The sequence below is a fragment of the Solenopsis invicta genome, chromosome 1, assembly GCF_016802725.1.
Source record: "Solenopsis invicta isolate M01_SB chromosome 1, UNIL_Sinv_3.0, whole genome shotgun sequence".
Classification (NCBI taxonomy): Eukaryota; Metazoa; Arthropoda; class Insecta; order Hymenoptera; family Formicidae; genus Solenopsis; species Solenopsis invicta.
In genome coordinates this window covers 27032750-27055109 of record NC_052664.1, presented here as the reverse complement: position 1 = coordinate 27055109, position 22360 = coordinate 27032750, and the positions used below count along the sequence as shown (strand labels likewise).

Below are 22360 nucleotides of genomic sequence, written 5' to 3'. Positions count from 1 at the left end.
ACTTAGAAACAGGTTTACCTTAAACTCATTTTTTCTTCTTCTAAACTTACATCAAACTTGTCTCTTATCTCAGTTTTGCACAGATGTGCAAAACCTTTCGAGTTCCGCTCAGCCCCGAGACTCTCGAAGAATTGGCGCGAATCGGAAGAGCGTTCGTTCGAATGCTGTTGTTTAATCGCGACACTCCCCCTTTCCGCTTTGAATCTTGCCGCGATAGACTCGGATTCGGCAGATTCAACACTGCGCGACGCGGAGCTCTCGAACTGTTTCTTACGAAATACCGACGAGTGTGTCGCGAACTGTCCTCCGAGACTGTGTCCGGGGAAGCGATGGTTGGAGTTCGTCGAACCTGAGTCTATCTATCGTCCGGCCCTCGTCCCTGCTTATCGGAACGATGGACGAGGGAAGCTCGTTCGCGTGCGCGCGTCCACGGTCGCGCGACAGCGTAAAGTCGACTGCACAATCGCGTGCGGCCGCATTCCCTTGCACGTATGCCACATATGCGATGTGTACATGCGACCAATGCGATCAATGCGACCAATGCGACTAGATCGCGGCCCCACCGCGTGCTAGGCGAAACTAAGGAAGGTGGTCCCTCAGGATATCACGCTCGACGACGCGGCGCGGCGGGGCATACTCGCGGACCCCGTTGTACGCGCCTAGGTAACCAACGGAGGCAGGTGGAGGTAGACAGGTGAACGTGTTGTGGCGGAACACAGGAAGTGCCAGAGACAGAGAGGCGATATAAAAGCCTCTTCGACAGAGGGGGAACGACGACGACACCAGCGACGAAGGAAGAAGAGGGAGTGAGAACTCGCCAAGTGCCTAGAAACAGAATTGTGGGCTTGTGGAGAGCCGCGCGCGCCTGATAGCCGCGCGAGAATCTTCCGAGAAGCGCGTGCCGCCCTTTTGATTTCTTTGATGAAAGGAATTTGCTTATAATGAAAAAGATCATGTTAGTAATTTTAATTAATTTATTCGAAGAATTAATATAGATTTTAATGTCCTTCCATAAATTGTAACATAGCTGCTCAGAAGAAATCTGTTTTCGCTTCTATTTCGGAAATAATAAAATTAATAAATCAGAATTGATGATTTGCTTTTAATATATTATTTACTATACACCAACAAAGACACCATTGAAGAAGAGGTAGCGAGAACTCGTTAGGTACACAAAAACAGAATTGGAAGAGTCATGCGTGTGGGAAAATCTTCCAAAAAACGCGCTCTATCTTTTGAATTCTCCCGATGAAGAGAATCATTTTCTTTCACAAAAAGTTTGTCATAAAAAAAAATTGTGTTGATAATTCTAATTAATTTATTCAATGAATCAGAACTAATTTAGATTTAAATGTGTTTTTTTTAATATAAATTACAACGTAATGTAACTGTTTGGAAGAAATCTTTCGTTTCTATTAATAAACAGTAAAAGAAATAAAAACAGAATTGAGAGAACCACGCGCGACAGCTGCAAGAAAACCTTTCGCTCCTTTTTGATTTTTTTGATGAAAAGAATCACTCCCTTTCACAAAATATTTGTCACTGAAAAAAATCAAATATGTTAATAATTCGAATTAATTTATTCAATAATTTAGAGAATTAAAATTTAAATGTGTTTTTTTCATAATGTAATTGTTCAGAAGAAATTCTTTTTGCTTCTGTTATTTTATTATGTAAATGATATTAACAAAAATTAATAAATAATTGTTTATTAATATATTAAATGATTTTATTATAGGACGACTTTATTGGAGAAAGAAGAAGAAATGAGAAGTTCTCAACTGTTTAAAAGCAGAATTACGGAGAACCGCACGTAACCGCAGGATAATGTTCTAAAATACGCGCACTGCGCTTTATGACTTCCTCTGATGAAAAGAATCGCTTTCTTTCACAAAACGGCGCTCATCATAAACAGAGAAAATCGGGTATGTCAATGATTCAAATTAATTTGTTCAATGAAAATCAATCTGAATTTAATTAAATCGCAAGTAAAGAGTCCTTTACAATTAGAAGCCATCATCGTCTTGGTTTCTTACTTTAGTTGGAAAAAGGATCGGCTTTGGATTGTGGGCCGTAAACTTTAATAATGTCGCCCACGGTATTCTAAGAAACGTGACTTACGATACATAGCAATCATATACGTAGCGGATGTCGCAATAATAACATTTAGAGCTGACTGCATCGCTTTCGTTGGGTCTGTTATATTGTCTAATGACATCTTTCGTCGTGTCATCGATAAAATGCGTAAATTTCCCTTATGCTAGAATATATTCCAAATCAATCTCCCCTTTCTTCCAAGTATACAAAACTAGAATTACTCATCTTGAAAATTTGCGCGGGACATTTGAGAAAACCGTGGGTAGGAAAGCACGTCCTCGAAAATCAGGACCTTATTTCGGTTACCCCAATATACCGCGTAGATACATCTCGCCTCAGGTTTTACTCGTTCGCATTGAGAGAGTTCACCGTGCTAAGCAACAACATGGCGTTATTATGCCGCTTGCGACTCGCTGTGTACAGGAATAGCTCGCATATGTGTCTCTCTCTCTCTCTCTCTTTCGTTCATTTGCTTCTCTCTTTTTCCTCCTCACTGATACGCGCGTGCATCGTGCATACGTCGTTGCGAGCGTTCACGTAGGAAAAGCTCTTTCTTTCTCTTTCTTTCTCCCTTCTCTCCTCTCTTCTCTTTCTCCTTTTTTCCTCCTCTTGCTCTCGCTCACCCTTTCTCTCCCTTTCTCTTCCTCTCTCGACAGAGGATAGCACACGTGAAGTGCGACACCGTCCTCAGCCGTTCTCCAACTCGTCGTGTTGCGACGGTGAAGTCATTGACTGTAAAACCGGGGTGACGAATATGAACGAGGAGCAGGAAAACGTTAGTTTCAGATTTTGTTGATGTCCTCAACCACAAACGGGACAGGACGGAGGTCAAAATGTACCTCGGATGCAGGAATGCAAAATATATCGCAAAATTGCGCGAAATATAGTAGGTACTACATATTTTTTCCTCCCCATACAGCATTGAAATTTTTCAGAGATGTCTCAGAATTATTTCATCTGGAAAAACGATATATCTCATAAAGATTGCGAAATATATTATATTTCTGAGATATCTCTGTGATAATAAATTATCCGTGATTTTTTGTACTTAAAACTTTGCAAAAAATTGTTGAAGGGTTACTGAAAAAATCTGAAACCTTTCTAAAATATTGTTGATTATTAAATATTATTTCTGAAGTATTTTAAATTTAAAGTACTTCAATTGCCCAATTTAAAAAAATTAAATTTGAAAACTTATTGCATGTGATAGATTTTAGAAACATTTCTATTACAAAATTTTATATGACATTTTGTAGAATTCTTTTAGAAATGTTGCTCATGAAATGTGAAATCTTAAAACTTTTCGTAACAGTTGGTGCTGTATAGGTCACTATAATACTTTCTGAATTCTAAGTATCATCTCGAAATGCTAAACATTTTTTACTTTTTGTTTTTTTTCTGCAATTTTGCCTTTTCTACATTTTAAAAGTATTTAAACAATTGTAGAGTATTTTAAAATGTCTAAATAATTATAGTTTTGTTTAATACTTGAAACAGTTTTTAATATACCTATTAAGTATAAGACATGAAAATAATATTTCAAGAATAGTTTTTAAATTTTTTAAATTAAATTTTTGTATTTACTGAATTATAAACATTAATGTGTGTATAAATTTAAGATTGCCTTAAAAAAAAAAAAAAAAAAGCCAACTTCACACGGTGTTCCCAAGCGGTCACCCATCCAAGTACTAACCGTGCCCAACGTTGCTTAACTTCAGTGATCGGACGAGAACTGGTGCTCTACAACGTGGTATGGAAGTTGGCTAATCATCTATTTTATTTGAACGGTATATAACTTGATTTTACATCACGTATGTAAGAAATATTGGTACATAATTTATGACTCGAATACGATGTTTCCGAGAGATTGATGACTGATCGAATAATATTTATTACAAGTATAATAATTAATGATAAATCATTAGTCTGACGATCGGTAATGATGGTTCTTTCATTATCTAAAGGTTTTACCCGTTTTACCCAATGCTTCACCAATATTACCATTACTGTAGTTACGTGCAATAGAGGGCACTGTACGTCATTCGCACTAGTTTCTTTTTTATCCACTCTTCTTCCTATGTCGCTGATATCGCTGAGTTTTTTTCCACAAGTGTATTTATTCCGGCACAAAGCCGTGCAAGTACAATAAATCTGAACTGCCGAATTTAAATAATTCATATGTCAATAATACCGGATTATTGGCCATTTAATCCGGTATTTGACGCCCATGCGACATGGCACTGCGATTCATACAATTCGGAAATCCAATGAATATTTGAGAAAAAAATCGAAGAAGAGCTTGGTGCAAGAAAGTGCACGAACGCAACGCAAACAATTTTGTGATAAAATAATATCGCGCGAAGTATTGTGCTTGGAGGCTCGAATTCAAAATAAGTCTACAAGTATTTAGTCGCGTCGAAAGTAATATTTTTTCATACAAGTTTTCATATAAATTTTGTTCGGACTCCGTATATTTCCCGTATTGAACACTCGACGAGAACGTTTATGTACCTGTAAAAAGAAAAAAAAATGAAATTGCGATGCAATCGCATTGTCGGGGGATTGTTGGCGCGTTGAAATTACAGTGACAACGGTGACAACATTGACGACTCGTCCGAGTGACGCGACATGTCTAACGCAACGATAGGCGGCAAGAACTTGCTACGGCCGACCAGCCTGCAATGCAAGAACCTGCACGAATATTTGAAATCTCGTACCCCCGAGACTCTGAACAAACTGTATCACAAGCCACCAATATGCCTGGCCGTGTTCCGGGAATTACCTGTCATCGCTAAGAACTACGTAATGAGGCTGTTGTTCGTCGAGCAGCCGGTGCCGCAGGCGGTTATAGCGTCCTGGTGCTCCAAACTCTATTTTGAGGAGCACCAGAAGGTGGTGCAGGTTTTGAACGAGCTGTATGTGTGGAAGGAGGCTTCTATACCCGGCGGTCTACCAGGCTGGATCTTGAACAACACCTTCAAGAAGAACCTGAAGATTGTGTTGCTGGGTGGTGGCAAGCCATGGACCATGTCCAATCAGCTAGAGACTGACAGTAAACCGCGAGATGTGGCTTTCCTAGATTCTTATGCACTGGAAAGGTGGGAGTGCGTCCTGCATTATATGGTCGGCTCCCAGCAGCAAGAAGGTAAGACTTGTTTAAAACATAGGAGAGACTGGGGTACAATTTTCACAATTTTGCTATTCAATACTCACTGCACTATCTTGTGATTCAATTATATTTTATATTAAAAAGTTTGCAAATATTTAAGATATTAATTAAAATGTTAATATACTAATATTTTATAAGTTTAATGTATTAAATTATTTTAAAATGTTGCAATAGGCATATCGGCTGATGCTGTAAGAATTCTTCTACATGCTGGTTTAATGAAGAGAGATGAAGCTGATGGAAGTCCAATTATAACACAAGCTGGCTTTCAGTTTTTGCTTTTAGATACAGCTTCACAAGTAATTATCATATGTGTTACTTAAAATACTTTCTGTTTGTTTTCTGTTCCTGAATTCCCTAAATTGATGTACACTTAAAATGAAATAGATTTATGTTTGAAAGTTAGTGAAAGTAAGAAGGAACGTTCCAGTGCAGTCTAGTGCAGGAATAGAAAACAAACCTTTTGTTTACTAGGAATATATTTAAATACTAGAAATATATGTTTATATTTAAAACATAATTGAGACTATTACATATCCATATAGTAATAATAATAATATTGCACAAGAGTTCCTTTATATATAATTTATGCATTGTAAATATTTTTTTTGTATAGGTGTGGTATTTTATTCTACAATACCTTGACACAATTGAAGCACGTGGTCTTGATTTAGTAGAATGTCTCACTTTCCTGTTTCAATTAAACTTTTCTACTCTCGGTAAAGATTACAGTACCGAAGGCATGTCCGAGGGACTTTTAACTTTTTTACAACATTTAAGAGAATTTGGGCTTGTATATCAACGAAAGCGCAAAGCAGGAAGGTAAATAAATTAAAATATACACACACACACACACACACACACACGCGCGCGCGCGCGTGTGCGTGTGTGTAGATAAAATGTAATGTACATGTGTCATTTGCAAGATAATCTAAATCTACTAATATTTCTATTAATTTGTGTTGCAAGGTTTTACCCAACTCGATTAGCATTAAACATCGCTACTGGTGAAAATAAACCTTTATCCAGGGATACAGACAAGGAAGGATATATTGTTGTGGAAACAAATTATCGAGTTTACGCCTATACAAACTCGAACTTGCAAGTTGCATTGCTTGGACTTTTTTGTGAAATGTTGTATAGGTATGTGTAATATGTATACAAGATATGTTCACACAAAAATTTAAATATTTATTAAAGACTAGTCTTATTCAATTATAGTTGGATCTTTGTGCTAATATTTCTTATGTAATTTTACATACATTTTCAAATTCATCAACAGAACTGTTTCAAGATCGAAAATTTATTCAGCGCGTAAATTTGAAAATTATGTAAACATCAATATGAAGAGCTAGTTGTGACTATATAATAAATTCTTTTTAATTAGTTGTGTTTTTATTTCACACATATAACAGTCTATATTCTATTATTATTTAAATATTTATATTTATTAAATTTTATGTGTAGATTTCCAAATTTAGTGGTATCAATATTGACAAGAGATTCTGTAAGACAAGCATTGAAGAGTGGAATAACTGCTTCTCAGATAGTAGGGTATGATACTAATATCTTAAAAAAAGTAAATAAATGATTCACATATATTATATGTTGTATTTTATGTCTACAGCTATTTGCAACAACATGCACATAGTAAGATGATAGAGGCAGGACCACCTATATTACCACCTACAATCGTAGATCAAATTAAATTGTGGGAAAATGAAAGAAATAGATTTTCATTCAGCGAAGGAGTTCTATACAGTCAATTTCTTTCACAAACTGATTTCGAGGTTCTTAGGGATCACGCGGTTTCAACCGGTGTATTAATATGGCAAAGTGAAAGGTAATTTTGATTTTAACAGTAAACCATAACTTATAAAAAAAATTTGTGATTACATTTCTGCTATTAAAGGCACAACATATTTTTTATTTTGTAGAAAGAGAACTATGGTAGTTACTAAAGCCGGACATGATGATGTAAAAAAGTTTTGGAAACGATACTCAAAAGGCTCAAGTTAATATTAGGATCATTGTACGTATTTTTTATGTTTTCTACGTAATTACAAAAATATTGTTCCAAAAAAGTGCCTAGAAAAACTGGAGAAGCATTCTTGACGCAGATTAGAGAAATAATGTTTTCTTTTTAATTGATGCCAAAGCTTTCTCAGGTCGGACTAGGTTTTGATAATACAAGTGTGATATTGAATTAATGAAATAAGTTTTTAGATATTTAATGTTGTCTATTTTATTCATATTCCATTTATCAAATTTATACGAGATTAAAAAGTTATTTCGAATTTATTAATTCGGAATAATTTATCATATTCAAATTATCATACTGAAATCTTACAATTTTTTATATTGTTGTACATTATAGTTGTAATACAGCCATCAATCCAATTATCTTTTTAATATCATATTTTCGAAATAAACTCAATACACTCAAGTCCTCATAAATGCGTGAAAATATAGAAAAGTAAAAATTAATTTTTAGCAATCACTTTTCGGATATACAGAAATAATATACATTTTAATTTACCAAAGTCAAAGTCTCCTTGGTAGGACTAGATTTGAGTAATGCAATGAATGTGATATTGAATTAACGAAATAAATTTCAAGATATTTAATGCTTTATTCCTACTTTAATTATAAAATTTATACAATGAGGAAGGAGTTATTCAGAATTCGTCAATTCGATTTATCACATTAAAAAACCTTTAGAATCTCTTACATTATAATAATTTTTCATTGGAATAGGTGTCAACTCAATATCTTCTTCACCACAATCCTAAAGTAAACTTAACATCTCGATATAGCGCGCTTTGAATAAATACTTTTTTATGCTGACATTTATAATTTAAATCAACAATTAATATGCAAATGATGAAGCATGCAAATATAAATTAGAATCAAGATTCTGATATCAAATCTCATGTATAAATCAAGATTTTTTATGTCTAATCAAATTATTAAAACATGCGTTTTATTATAATTATTAAATTTTAATATGTAAATAAAACTACATTCTATGAAAGAAAAATAATACTGATTATATGATATAAAAACATTTTATGAATAGTTATATAAATACTGGCATAAAACTTCTTTTTTTTCTTACGCGAAAATTTCACTTAGATTCAAAATGTTTGAATTCGAATCAGAGATTCAAATCCGAATCGAATTGAATCTTATTTATTTGATTTGATTCGATTCGAATAGTACGCCAATAAAAAAAATATAAAGTGATAGTTTATTGCACACTTATCAGGTAGTAAACATTGGATTAAATTATAATCATTTATTTATAGCATTTATAATTTTCGCCCGTGTGCTATATCGAGCATTAAATACAGAAATGTGAAATGCTGTGGCATTATTATTATTATTTGGACATATTTTAAAACATAGCTTTATGTATGGATTGAAACTTTTACGCAGAATGATATTCGTTGTCAATTCTATCCAATAGTAATGTATAAATATTGAGAAAAAGGATTGATTTTTAGTCAAAGCATTTCACTGCATTAACATGAATCCCAAATGTTCGGCGAATCAAGATCTTCCTGTCAACGCTGCGGTGCAGCTTTTGGTTTTGGCATTTTAGCTAATATAGCTGGCATTTCGTTCTTTTCGTCATACTTTTTCCACAATTCATACAAATTTATTATATACCGTGCTATTTCTTGAATCTTTTCCATATCTGCATTTAATTCTGCAAACCATGATTTAAGATCTTTTTGAAGTATAACGCAAGCTATTTGCAGACAGCCTGTTGAGAAAAAAAAATAAAATTATCATTAAGTTTCATTGCGATACTAACAGCTTGTTTTCAGCTGAACTTCTTGCGTAGTTTATCTTCAATGTGAAGAGAAAAAAGATGAATTGTGCAAGAAACTCAGCTGAAAAAAACAGACTTTAGACCATCAAAACGATTGTTCATATCTTACCGATAGCTATTTGATACGGTGGATACAATAAACATACGTCCGTTCTTAGACTATCATTGATAATACGCCATGCAAGCATAAGTAGCTGGTCGTCTGGTCCCACATCTTGAATTAATGTTAACAAGGGACGGTACGGTTGATACACTATTAAACAACAGTCCAAATGTTCCAAAAGATAGAATTCGCACTCCAAGATATGATTCGTGCGATATGGAAATTCTTGCGAATACGCGTAGCTAAATTTGTTCTTAACTAAGAAAAAAAAAGAAAAACATTAATCAAACAATCGTTTAATTAAACTCACGTTATCTCCGGCGAACAGTATGTACAAAACATGTGTCAGACTACGAATATAAAAAATTGAAGACTGCGAGAGACTGGAGATTAGAATTTGACCAATTAAATAATTATAATCCGTTTTGTTCCAATCATTTCAATTCTAATCTTTAATTCATAATCCTCAATTTTCAATGTGTAGTCTGATACATGCTTGACAGTGAATATAATATATCATGGAACTTACTTACATTTCCCATTGTAGATATCAGTCTACTATTAGAGATTACTCCAAACTCTTCTACTTTTGATGCCAGAAAGACTGTAGTAGGGGCTAATAATAGAGGGTCTATGCATTTTAAGCTATTGCGAGCGTAAAATCTTTTAAAATAGACTGTCGCAGTAGCTACCACTTGTTGCCTCAATTTTAATTGTTCACCTATCATCTGTATCACTGACAGGATTTATACATGGATATAATTTCAGATTATATCACACATCTTGTACGTAGTAATCGTATAACAAAATGTGATATGGACTTTCGTATTTATAAATGATCAATTGTAACTTAATAAAGGTTAAAACATTACTTGTTTGCATCAGTGTAGATTAACTTTAAATTTAATTCAACTTACTTTTTATTTTTTTCTAGTTCTAAATATAAGAAAAAGATAGAAAGCTAAACCAAGATTAAAATTAATCTATACTAGTGCAAACGGTCTTTAATAGATTTTATAACTGACAATTGAGATATGTATAAGTACATAGAACCCATTTAATATTTTCATTTACACAGGAATAGAAATAAGATGGTTTTGCCAATTTTGATACCTCTATGTTTCACAATATATCTTGAAATTATTTATATTAAAAAACTATAGGTAAAATGTGCTAATTTTGGCTTTCTACAAGTAAAATCTATGTATGGTTTCTTTGTAGTTTTTGCTATTGAATCCGATTCTGATTTTTAAGAAATTTTTGTTGGAAAATATTAAATGTAAAATCAGCATATGAAGCTGGTATCTATTTACTATAAACAATATAATATCATAAATTATTGTTGTTGAGTTTTACAAATACATTAATTCATGTATTAAAACATAATAATGCTCTATAAGAGTTCATGTTCTGCTTGAAAAAAAAAATAAAAGAAACTTAATATTTAAAAATAAAAGCATTATCAATAAGACTTATTTTAAATCTTGATTACAGCACTTTTGCATTATTGTTTATCACATTTTTCAACAATATTTTTTTTAAATATTTTATATTACATTGTAGTATTTTTTATTAATAGAAATTGCAAGATTCGTGCAAAAAATTTTTAAGCATTAAGATCCACTTTGATTAAATAAGGTCTCCTTCACCTACAAATTTTTATTGTTCATATTGATCAATTTTCACTTAGGCCTGCACTTATAAAGATATTAGCATGCTTTTTTGTCATTGCATCCTTGTTTTATATCCAGCGATAACAATACAAAAGCATGCTACATCTTTATAAGTGCTGAATACAGGCTTTAATGTTCATATCGACAGATTTTTATTTTATATTTTTTATATTACTATAGTTTTATACTTTCATTAATATATGATTTTCACAATAGCTTTTTATACTTAATAGCTTTATGTGCTGATTTGATACTTTCCCAACAAATTAAAATTTGTTGAGGATTAGAATTGAATTTAACAGTTCACAAACTATTAAAAAAAACATACCGTTTTTACTTGCCACTCCAAGAATTAAAATTAACTCATTTTATCCATTGTCCTTTGTATATATGTATACTTTGATTAATTGTGTTAAATTTATGAAAATTTAATGATCTATTAACAATGCCAATAGAAATGTGAATACGAGACTCTATCAATTGACGGATATAATTTAGGACGAGTTGGTTAATCTCCGCCAGGTATAAGAAGACTATTTCAACTTACTACTGGAAAAGAAAATGAATATTTTCTGATACTCCTCCTCCGTTAGCACTGACAAATCGTGCTGACGTTCCCTGATCAAATCCTGTTTATCCAGCAACCACTGTTGACTATGGGAAACAAGAAAACTTGTAAAAATCGAAATTCTTAAATGAATCAGATTCGTTAACATTCTACAATTTTCCAGACTTACTGATGCGAGCTCTGCCAAAAATTCCCAGCCATTCTATCTAAATTATCCGTCTGCGAATTTGGAGCGTTTTAGATACTGCTAATTCAAATTCCGTTACGTTTTTCTTTTCAAGTGGCCCTTGGATTTCCAATTCGTATGAATCGCAGTACTACGGTTGCATAGACGTCCCAGTACCGAATTGAATGGTCAATAATCCGGTCGTATTATCGTTACATTAAATTGCTCAAACCTTCCACTGTAGGCTTATAGTGCTTGCAAGAGGCATCCTGCTACGTTGAATACACGTACAGTAATTGCGTTTTCACATTTCTTATCGAACCGAGTGTGCTTATTAATTTTTTTCCGTACGAAATATATAAGAGAGAAGAAGAAAAGAAAATCTTTGATATTTTACACATGCAATTCTTCCAAATTCTTCCGAGAATGGTGGAATGGACCAGAATGGACACGCTTCGATTTCAGGTTTCAGGTGTAACTTTATCTCAAAGCGCCTCTATGTCCATAAAATATGGACGTCGAACTACGTAGTCAATGTCCATCTTTCGCGTCGGTAATGTCCACGTTTTCGTTAGAGTTCTAAAGGTGATATATTACGTCAAAAAGGATGAGAAAATACCGGTAAATTACGATAATTTTTCGTATTATTCGTATTTCGTATTATTTTTCCAAGAATTTATGAGAATTTATAAAAGTTTGTAATTTCTATAAAATAAAAATAATTTTCAATAGTTTTCAAATTGTTTTAATGTTTTTATATAGTGAATGTTAGATTAATAATCGTAAATTTGATGGTTGATAGTATTTGATATCGTGGTGGTAATGGGAATATTACTACATACTACGCTAAGTCCTTAAATTCTGCAAATTTTTCTTACGTTGGTAACATTAATCATACCATAGCAGTAGGAATTAGCAGTACTCGGTGTAGTTGTAAAACGGCGCTGCAAGGGCAACACTATTCACTAGTTTGTAGCGTTTTTCAAAATGCCGAAACCAAAAAGCATTGTGTGGAAATTTTTTAAAGTAATAGAAAAAGACAAGTGTCTTACAAGTCGTTTGACGACTGAAAGAGCTGGAAAATTGACATACATCTCATTCAATTTGAAATTGGAATTATCGAAAAAAAATTTTCAAAGAGAAAAACAAAAAAGAATGATGTTTATTACTCCGTGGGATGATAAGGAATTTGGTCTTCAGGCAGAAGAGTTAGAAGCCGAATATGCTGAAGATGAAGAAGAGTATAACTTTGAAGATTTGTCTGACAGTTCTGAAGTTGAAAACTAAAACAGTCTATTCTTATTAAGATTTTACGTTAGAGAAAGAATAGCTATTAATTACTGATAGTTAAAAGAGACCAAAGCAAAGATTAACACTTTGTCATTTATGTAGCTTTAGCTAAGTATAGTTTATCTACTTAGCTCTATTTGTTCGAAAAGTTATTTAGATTTTAACTTATTAATTTAATCGAAAATCAAATAAACTTTTAAATTAATTTAATAGCTTAAATTAATAGGTACTTTTTGCTAATGTAAAATCTTGATAAAAATAAACTTTTATTTTTCAAGAGTCTTATTTGATTTCCGATTAGATTGATAAATTTATAATAATTAACGATATTAATTTTCTGACAGATCAAAACGGTGTGATACAATATGTGATACTAAAGCAGAGATTACTTTGTTATTTATGTAGCTTTAGCTAAGTATAATTTATCTACTTAGCTCTATTTGTTCGAAAAGTTATTCAGATTTTAACTTATCAGTTTAATCGAAAATTAAATAAATTTTTTAATTAATTTAATAGCTTAAATTAATAGTTATTTTTTTGCTAATGTAAAATCTTGATAAGATTGGACTGTTTTAGTTTTTAAGAGTTTTATTTGATTTTTGATTAGATTGATAAATTTATAATAATTAACGGTATTAATTTTCTGACAGATCAAAACAGTGTGATACATTATGTGATACCAAAGCAGAGATTAATACTTTGTCATTTATGTAACTTTAGCTAAGTATACTAAAAATAAATTAAATAAATAAAATTAGATTTAAAAATAAATAAAATTATGCAGTTAATTTTAATTTATAACACTTTTATGCTTTTTTATTAATTATTAAATTTACATGTTGTTTTAAGTGAATAAACAACAAATAAACATTGATAATGAATCTTCTCATAAATTTTCGTAAATTCTCGTACTAACGGTATAATACGGGAATATTCTTTGATATTTTCTCCGATTTTATTTTACCGAGAATTTTTAAACTCTAGTTTTCGTGATTTTCACCGAAGCTATGTGCACATTTACGGTTCTCCTTCATGCTATATGCAGGAGTGAGATGCGTTAATTAGATAAAGACAATCAATCTCTGTCTGTTCTTTGTTTAAACCATTGGTTAAAGAGAGAAAGTATCCTACCACCTTGTTTTATTTATTAAAAATAGCACAGCAATTATTTCTAAGAGCAACATATTTCTTTGATAATTGGAGCAATTTAAAGATTTCATGTTCTTTTTTTTTTAAATACATATTATTTATAAGTTGAATTAGATTACACAATTTTAAAGTGTTATTTATTTTTAAGTAAATACTACTTGTATTGGAATAAGATTTTTCAATGAAAGTACAAATATAGTGCCACTTGAGTTTTATAGAAAAATTAAAGATTTTTTACTAGAATCCTGCCTTCTTGGGAACCATACAGCATATCCGAGGAATGTTCTGGGGATGTTTTTAGAACGTTTTTTGAACGTCATCCCGTCATGAAAATCTGTGCTGGATTGTTTGTCTTTACAGATTCCAAGCAAGCAAAAATAAATGCAAATGAATTAAAAATTGCAATTTGTTTTAATTTATCCGAGTTTGCGCTTTAGAATCCCGAAATATTTTTTTACTCAAATGAATTAAAATATGAAATGCGCTATTTATCATTTTGAATTTGGATGATTTAATTTCCCATTATATTATTTTTTTTTTTTATTCAAATGAATGAAAAACTTAAAACGCAAATTCGTAAGGAACTTATTTCTATCCATTTCAATTCATTTTCGTTTGTTGGGATTACTTATACATAAGTTTTTTTAATTTATCGATTGATCAATCGCATTATGCACAATTATGCTCTGTAAAAGCTGCGCATAAGGCAATTGATTGATCGATGAATTTAAAAACTTACTCTATTTAACATCTTTCGCTTGTACACTTTACTTTAAAATAATTGCGCTTTCTTTCTACTGCTAATTCCACATTACGTCGCACTTATCTTTTTCCCCTTTTAGAAAGCAGGTGCCAGAAATATCCTTTTTCTCCCGATGGAAAATTGTCTCGTTCTTATCTTAATTTATCTTTAATGAGACTCGATTTGTTCAGTTTTTTTATGGATTGGACACGTGCCGATATAATTCACTACTGTTACGCAGACACGCGATAGACACGTAGCCCGAATCGTAACGACATTCAAGATAAAGCACCCGAAAATAAATTATTTATCGATTAGATTTTTACGACTGCGCGTGTCCTTTTTGGTTCCCTCTCGTGTTTCTGCGAATACGCTCTCTCGCGGATATCGCAATTTATTTTGGCTTCTATCAAGTGGTTTTCCGTTTGACTCTCAAAAAACTTTCCTGTTATCGTTTATCTCGTATTTATCGGCATGACATAACTTTGAAAGTCATACGATATCACGAGGAAAAAGGAAAGAGGAAGAAACAACATAATATTCTTGACGCAATACGAATTCGTGGGAAGGAGGAAGAGAGATACGAGCACCGCGCGTGTCGGATTACCGCGATGATTGATGTTTAGCCAAGTACCATTTCTTCCAACGTTTTGTTTCTCTTCGCTCCGGATGGCGAGAGAGATATAAGAAATTAGAGAAGTGTGCCGGGACGTTCAGCACGCATTACCGGTGACTATTACAAACAAGCACAGTTTACGCAATTAATGCTGTAACGCGTTATTGCAGAGAAAAATATTAGTATCACGTCAACAATTTATTGTTTCATGTATGAGCAAGAATATAAAATCTTCTTGGAAGAATTTACAATCTTAAACAGAAATAATTTGCTTATATGAAAATTTTTATGTAAGCAAATTATTTCTGTTTAAGATTGTAAGTTCTTCCAAGAAAATTTTAAATTCTTGCTTATATATGAAACAATGAATTGTTGATTTGATGCTAATTTGTTTCTGTGTAGAGAACACGCGCAATAATAACACTCCGGGGACCGTTCGCGCGGGGAAAATGTCGAATGGATATTTAGGGAGAACCGACAGTCCCCAGCACGAGACCGAAAACATGCAGTCGATTGTAAAACGTTATTACAATATTAACCTTTAGACTGTCGGGAAAGCCACCTGTGGCTTTCTCTCGAGTTTGGGTTAGAATACCACTATTTTTAGTGATAGTTCATATATTAAATATATTAAACATATATATATATATATGTGTGTGTGTGTGTGTGTGTGTGTGTGTGTGTGTGTGTGTGTGTGTGTGTGTGTGTGTGTGTGTGTGTGTGTGTGTGTGTGCGTGTGCGTGTGCGTGTGCGTGTGCGTGTGCGTGTGCGTGTGTGTGTAGCCCACGCAATGCATAGTTCTCCGTTTACAAAATTTATCAAAGATAATAAAATCATGTTTTACATACATCGCATCTGAAATTATTTTTTTCGCAATATATACATATTGTAGCTATTTACACATTATTTACACTTCTATTATTAATGCAGGTAGATAAAACGTTAGAGATACGCAGAGGTATATTCGCAGTTATTATCGCTAATTTTCAGTTTGGTAAAACTGGAGGAACGTGACTGAGGACTACGAATCCTTCGTCACTGGTTACATTAAATTATTCATCACAGTTCTCAAAAACGAAAATGTATAAGATTTCGCGCGCCGCGATCTTTCGCTTAGATCCTTACAAAAAATTGCGATATTTTTACCTAACGCGATTTATATCCTACGTTTTATTCGTCGTTCCTCGGATAGAAGAACCATTATCGCTCGTCGACTATCATCGACACGTTTTTATGCATTCGTTGGGAATAAAACAAATCATATGCACGAGTACGCTGTCGTAGGAAAAAGGAAAATGACGATACGTTACGCGGGTAATAATAATAAAATAAATCATATCGTTTGGCTCTTAACGTCAGCTCGTCACACTTATCACGCTGACGCTTTTACGCGCATCATCGTGAATTGCATAATGCATCTGATCTATTTGTAAACAATGCGGCTTGCATACGCTTACTCATCGATGCGTTTTTACGTCGTGACAATAATGCAATTTGCAGTTTAGTCGTTGATGAGCTTTATATGCTGATGCCAGTAACATGCCGCAATTATTGGACATACTCCTCGTGCCTCTCAATAATTCTCGCCCTTACAAGTACTTGTTCGATATCGACACGAGCTACAGCTTCGGTAGGGAGGTGTATTACTCTCCTGTATTGTTCCACTTATACTTGACTATATGGAGACTATAAGCACCATGATAACAACCGATACGAGCTACATATCATTCGCGCAACACGTAATACGCAGTTTGCTCGTCACTATCGTATCTAATATATGCCGCTTGTTTTCTGAGAAATTTCAGTTTAACGCGAAAGATTATTTACTTCTCTCTTCAGTGTTCTCTCTTATACCGTAGATAAAATTTTAATCGTGATCTCATATAAATATAAATATCATAGATAAAGTTTTGATCGCGGCCTGTTTCAAAGGTACCGATTACAAAATTTGGCGTCTTGAGATAAGTTCGAAGAAAAGTAACCGTTTCGCCGAGGACGCAGAGGTAAAATTTGTGATAAGCGAGTTTCCTCGAATAACGAGGTCTGTTTAACGCGAACTGGTGCTTCTCTTGCGGAAACACTGAGTCTTCATTGAGTTTCGAGTGAATTCAACTCGAGTCTTCGCATAAATTGCGAGGTGTTTTGCATTTGATCTGTATTTATCGATGCATTTTTCAGATATGTCCACTTGCAATGAATTGGATTCTCTGTTCGAACTGTATTCGTCTATGGTGTTTTTCCATTACCATTGTCATTATAAATCACCTCGGAATTCAAGTAAGAAATCGTAATTAGAAATCGTTTAGTGTTACCTTTAATCAATCTAAAATTTAATTGTTTTTCAAATAATTTCCTTAATGAATCATGAAGAAGAGATGATCAGATACGTAACGATGGTAATAGTTTCTTGTGTCTTTTCATTTGAGTTGTCCCGGCTGCAAAATATAATGGATTATAGTATAGATTGTATATTCCACAAATATATTGCACTCAAGTTACTTGCGAGAAGTGGCAAGATAAGACAAAGATGTAGTAAAGTTTAGATAGATTTTTTTTCGAAAAAAAAATATCTAAAATTTCTTGTTTTTTGTCGGTAGATTCGAGGCGCATTGTCAGTAAACGAGAATAAATTTGTTTTATTTATTTCTTAACATTCTGTACACACAGAGAATTTTCTCTTAAATTTATTTTTAAAATCATAGTAGTCGAGATACATCGTAAATTTCGAATAATTTTATAATTTTATCAAAATTTTATTAAATTCTAATAAAATTATAAAATTCTTTGAAATCTATGTTGTCCTACAATTATCATGATTTTAAGAGTAAATTTTAGTAGAAAATTCTCTTCGTGTAATTTTTGTTAAGTGTTTTAAAATTATTTAGTTACCTGTTATATAATTTTTGCTCTTCCCAAATTTTAAATATTCGAATAGGTATTCGAAAGGGAAGAATTGTAGAGATAAAGTTTTATATTAGGTCACAGGTAATTTTAGATACAACGCGCCGTGATATAGGAACGTTACGAAAAACGACACAGCTTGAGCGTATTATAATACTTTATAGGTATTTTGTACTTTGTACTACATTAACGACTGGCAAAATGTGCGTGCTATGAAGCTTGAAATATGCTTCGGTAAGAATGATCTTTTAAATTTTTACAGCATCTATAGTGTGAAAATATGTCATTTTAAATTTTATGATGATGCAGGCATCCTTGTTTTTCTTCACTGCCTTTTCGTTGTTCAGATAATTTGCGACGAATAAAAAAAGTGAAAAATTACATTAGAATCGAATTAGATAAAATTAGTAATTTGAATGATTTTACATCGTAAACATATAAAATTCTAATTATAATTCTAATTTTAATTCCATTGTATAACAATGATAAATTAAAATTAACAAAAGTTAAGAAATTGACAAATCAGAAAAAAAGTGCATAGGATAAAAAATACTATGTATTTATATGTTAAAAAATATTGTATACATTTTATTTTTTTGTTTGTGCATTATTAAAACTTAAAGATAATTTTTGCCATTAATGATGTTATCTTTTTTTTTTTACGAACGTCCTTTTTCTCAAACGAATCTCTTGGATTAAACTGATCAAAGCGATTTTGTCGTATATGTAAAAAGCTGTTTATATAGACGTAACTTATAAGAACATTTGCACGTGTATTCCCTGGCAATTTTCCCGTCTCTGACTTCATAACTCACATGGCTGACGCAAGTGTTAAGAAATTTTAACATCTTTTTTTAATGCTCAAGCTTTTAAATGATGTTTTAAATGAAAATTAATAAGGCAAAGATGTGTGATAAAACACGATTAATTTACAAAATAATAAACGTGATATATTGCATCTGTTAATTAATGGATTAATATGTCGACGGTAAAAAGGTAAATATTGATAAATTCTCTTTTAATTTTGGTAGTCGAGAAAACGCATGAAAGAATAATTTACAATTAAAGCCATCTAAGTCGTTGTGAAATAAATTTGGCAAGATTCTGTCGGAGAGCCATTATGCAAAAATCAGAAAAAATCCAATGAACGAACAATAAGTACAAGAATAATTTTAACACAGTCGGCACCAGTAAGATAACCACTGCACATATAATAAATAATTACCTTAATAATTAGCATAAAAGAAAAAACAGTTAATGCTATTGTAAAAAGATCGAGAATTAAAAAAAGAGTGTATTGTTATAACAATGCTGTTGACGTCAATCAAGCAAGAACAACTTATTAATATAAAAATAAAATCTAAAAGTAAGTTCATTAGTCGATAAAATAAATTGATTATTTGATTGCGTAAATGCTTAGTTGCGTGAAAGCAAATGGAAATGTTTGAATTGATCGATACAAACGTTTATTTGATCATGCTGTTACGAAAGATAAGGCTTTAATCTACATAAATTATTTAAATTTGATTTCAAATTATTTAGATTTAATGTCGCAGGACAAATAATTAAAGTTTGTGAGAAAAAATAACAGTCGATCTCCAAATTGAGCTTATTTCATTTAGGCGACTGGTGTAATTAAGTCTTTACATAATTAGCGAAGATATGTTAATACATTTGAACAAGGACAATCTCTTTTTTTAAAATTTACAGCTGCCAAAATTAACGACTAAATTCGAAGAAGAAGCAAACATCTGTACACAGAACCCAGGAAACATTAATGTTATATAGATATATAAAAAATAACTTATTATAAAGATATCTTTAAAATATTTCTAGAAGATGTCGAAAAGACATCTTAAAATATATTTTTAAAATATTTGTCACACAAAATGTCTTTTAGATTTTTCTAAAAAATATCTTCAAGACATTTTCATAGATAAGTGAAATGATATCTCAAAATGTTGCTTAAGATATCTTTTAAATTGCTAACAGACATTTTATCGAAGCTATTCAAAAATTGCAAGACATTTCAAGGCATAGCAAAAAACACTTTTTATTTATGTGAGAAAGAACGGTTTTGCTAAAGAATCTAAAAATTTATCTAAATTCAAATCTGAAAGTAATTTTGTTACGTGAAAATAATTATCCAGATCCTCACAAGTTGACTGCCACAATGTTAAAACTTTTTACGTTGCATCATCTTCGAGTAATTGTTTCACATAACTACTTTAGTAGTCTAACAAAATTATTTTTAGATCTGTATATAGTTTCATTTTTAAGTACTTCAGCAAAATCATTCTTTCTCTGTAATTCGTATATGTAAAAGAATTTAATTATTCAAATTTAATTATTCACATCGAAACGTGAAGTTATACTCGTCTGTTTATCTCTTACTATCGAGTTTTGCATAGTTGTGAAATCTTAAAATAACTATGTCTAATCGGATTATATGGAATATGTTATCGAAATCGAAAACATCGTATATTATCACGCTCTTGCCAATAATTTTTATTTAGACTTTAGAACTGTTAATTGTGTGTCGTACCTCACGCATATGTCGCAACGACTGCAAAAACAGATGATTGCATGCTTCTCACCAGATTATCTCTTCTCCATATATTTCCATATATTTTCCATATATTTTAATGTATGGAAAGTACATACAAGTCGTATGTATAAATAGATTGCTTGTTTTTTGGAACGCTCTGAATTGTTTGTCAGCAAAATCGAGATATATCTTTAAGAATTAAATCGAAATTTTATGACATCAACTTCGTTAAAATTTAGAAAATAATACGGGAAATAAAATTTTTGTTTTAATGTAATATTTTTATATGTAATTATCGTTGAAAGAAGACGACTTTATATAGTCGTAGTCGAAATGTTCAATCGATATTTAGAATCTTATCTAATATATATGCTTTATATGCTATTAAATAAATGAGTATTATGATATAATATTCATTTATTTAAGATAAATAATTCTCTTTAATTTACTAATGAATGGCCGTTAACATGGCTTTCGATTGATTACGATTTAAATAAATTTGATTTTCATTATAAACTTTGATTTACGGATATATTAATTCACGAAATATTTATTGAATGATAATATTTATTTAATTCAGATAATTTACGAATTCGTGTTTTTTATATGCACAGAGAAGTTAATTTTAAACACTACCTGTTTCAATATATACTTATGCAAGTAAGAATTTTTTTTTGAGGCTATCAAGAAAATACTCTTCATAAAGATAACTTTGAATAAGGAAAACTAAAAAGTTGAGTGATCACTTTTCTTAGTGCGAAAATAGTATTTTCCTGTGTAGCGAAAGAAGGAGGATTGCTTGTGACATACTAGATACGAATCTTTATGCGGTTTTACGGAAATTACAGGAATTCTACTTTCAGAGACAGGACATATCTTCAAAGATTTTCTTTCGAAGAAGTTTCGCGAAGTTCCAAAAAAACTTTATCACTCTAACGTCGGGATTTCTTATATAGAGCAATTGCGATATTTACGTTGTGCGAGGATTTACATCGCAGTAATCTGAGAAAATAGAAGAAATGAAGGTAATTTTCTCGCTATCATTCTGTTACATGCCTTTATATTAGTATTAGATTTTATATTAGTGTTAAGCTTTATATCAGTATTAACCTTTATAGTAGTTCTGTTAGCATTGTACCTGTGATTTCAGTTTTTTTATTGTTAATATTTACGAAATTATTGTGAGCTGAATCAATTTGTCAATATTGTGAGAAGCGCAGCGATGTATTACAACCCACATAAAACGATTACAGACCCTCTCTTTCTCTCTTTTTCTCTCTGGAACGAGCGTAAAGGGCTTAATGGTTATTTCGTGATACATACTTAAATGTAGAGGGGTAGCAAAGGATGGAGTATACTAAAATAAAAACGTTTTTAGCCCTTTTATACTATATTCAGCTTGATTGTCCCATTCAGGAATGGTTACATCCCTAAAGGCACACAATATTCCTAGAATATTATACGAATATTATTAAAAATTAAAATATTACTATATGAATA

At 31.9% G+C, this 22360-nt stretch overlaps 2 protein-coding genes and 1 non-coding gene across 6 annotated transcripts; 1 reads left to right on the top strand and 2 right to left on the bottom strand.

Moving 5' to 3' along the window:
• Nucleotides 1–3741: 3741 nt before the first annotated feature.
• On the bottom strand, nt 3742–3861 carry LOC113003374. Its single transcript, XR_003268427.1, has one exon. It is a non-coding gene; the product is annotated as a 5S ribosomal RNA (ribosomal RNA).
• Nucleotides 3862–8544: 4683 nt separating this feature from the next.
• LOC105201958 (cyclin-C) lies at nt 8545–12338 on the bottom strand. The gene is made up of 5 exons (XM_011170261.3): nt 11618–12338; nt 11428–11534; nt 9737–9943; nt 9214–9465; nt 8545–9035 (listed from the first exon to the last, which is right to left on the bottom strand). Exons 1-5 carry the CDS (start codon nt 11647–11649, stop codon nt 8833–8835), a joined length of 801 nt encoding a protein of 266 aa, XP_011168563.1. The 5' UTR covers nt 11650–12338; the 3' UTR covers nt 8545–8832.
• Nucleotides 12326–22360, top strand: LOC105205960. Of its 4 annotated transcripts, none has more exons than XR_005575397.1 (3): nt 12326–17688; nt 21724–21885; nt 22114–22360. XR_005575397.1 is itself a non-coding variant. In XM_039452742.1 (3 exons), the coding sequence occupies exons 1-3, from the start codon at nt 16951–16953 to the stop codon at nt 21864–21866; spliced, it is 333 nt and encodes a 110-aa protein (XP_039308676.1). In that variant the 5' UTR covers nt 12326–16950; the 3' UTR covers nt 21867–22244. The 4 variants fall into 4 exon arrangements, 1 of the variants encoding a protein (XP_039308676.1); XR_005575396.1 differs by having other exon boundaries at nt 12326–17414; nt 17590–17688; nt 21724–22244; XR_005575395.1 differs by having other exon boundaries at nt 22011–22244.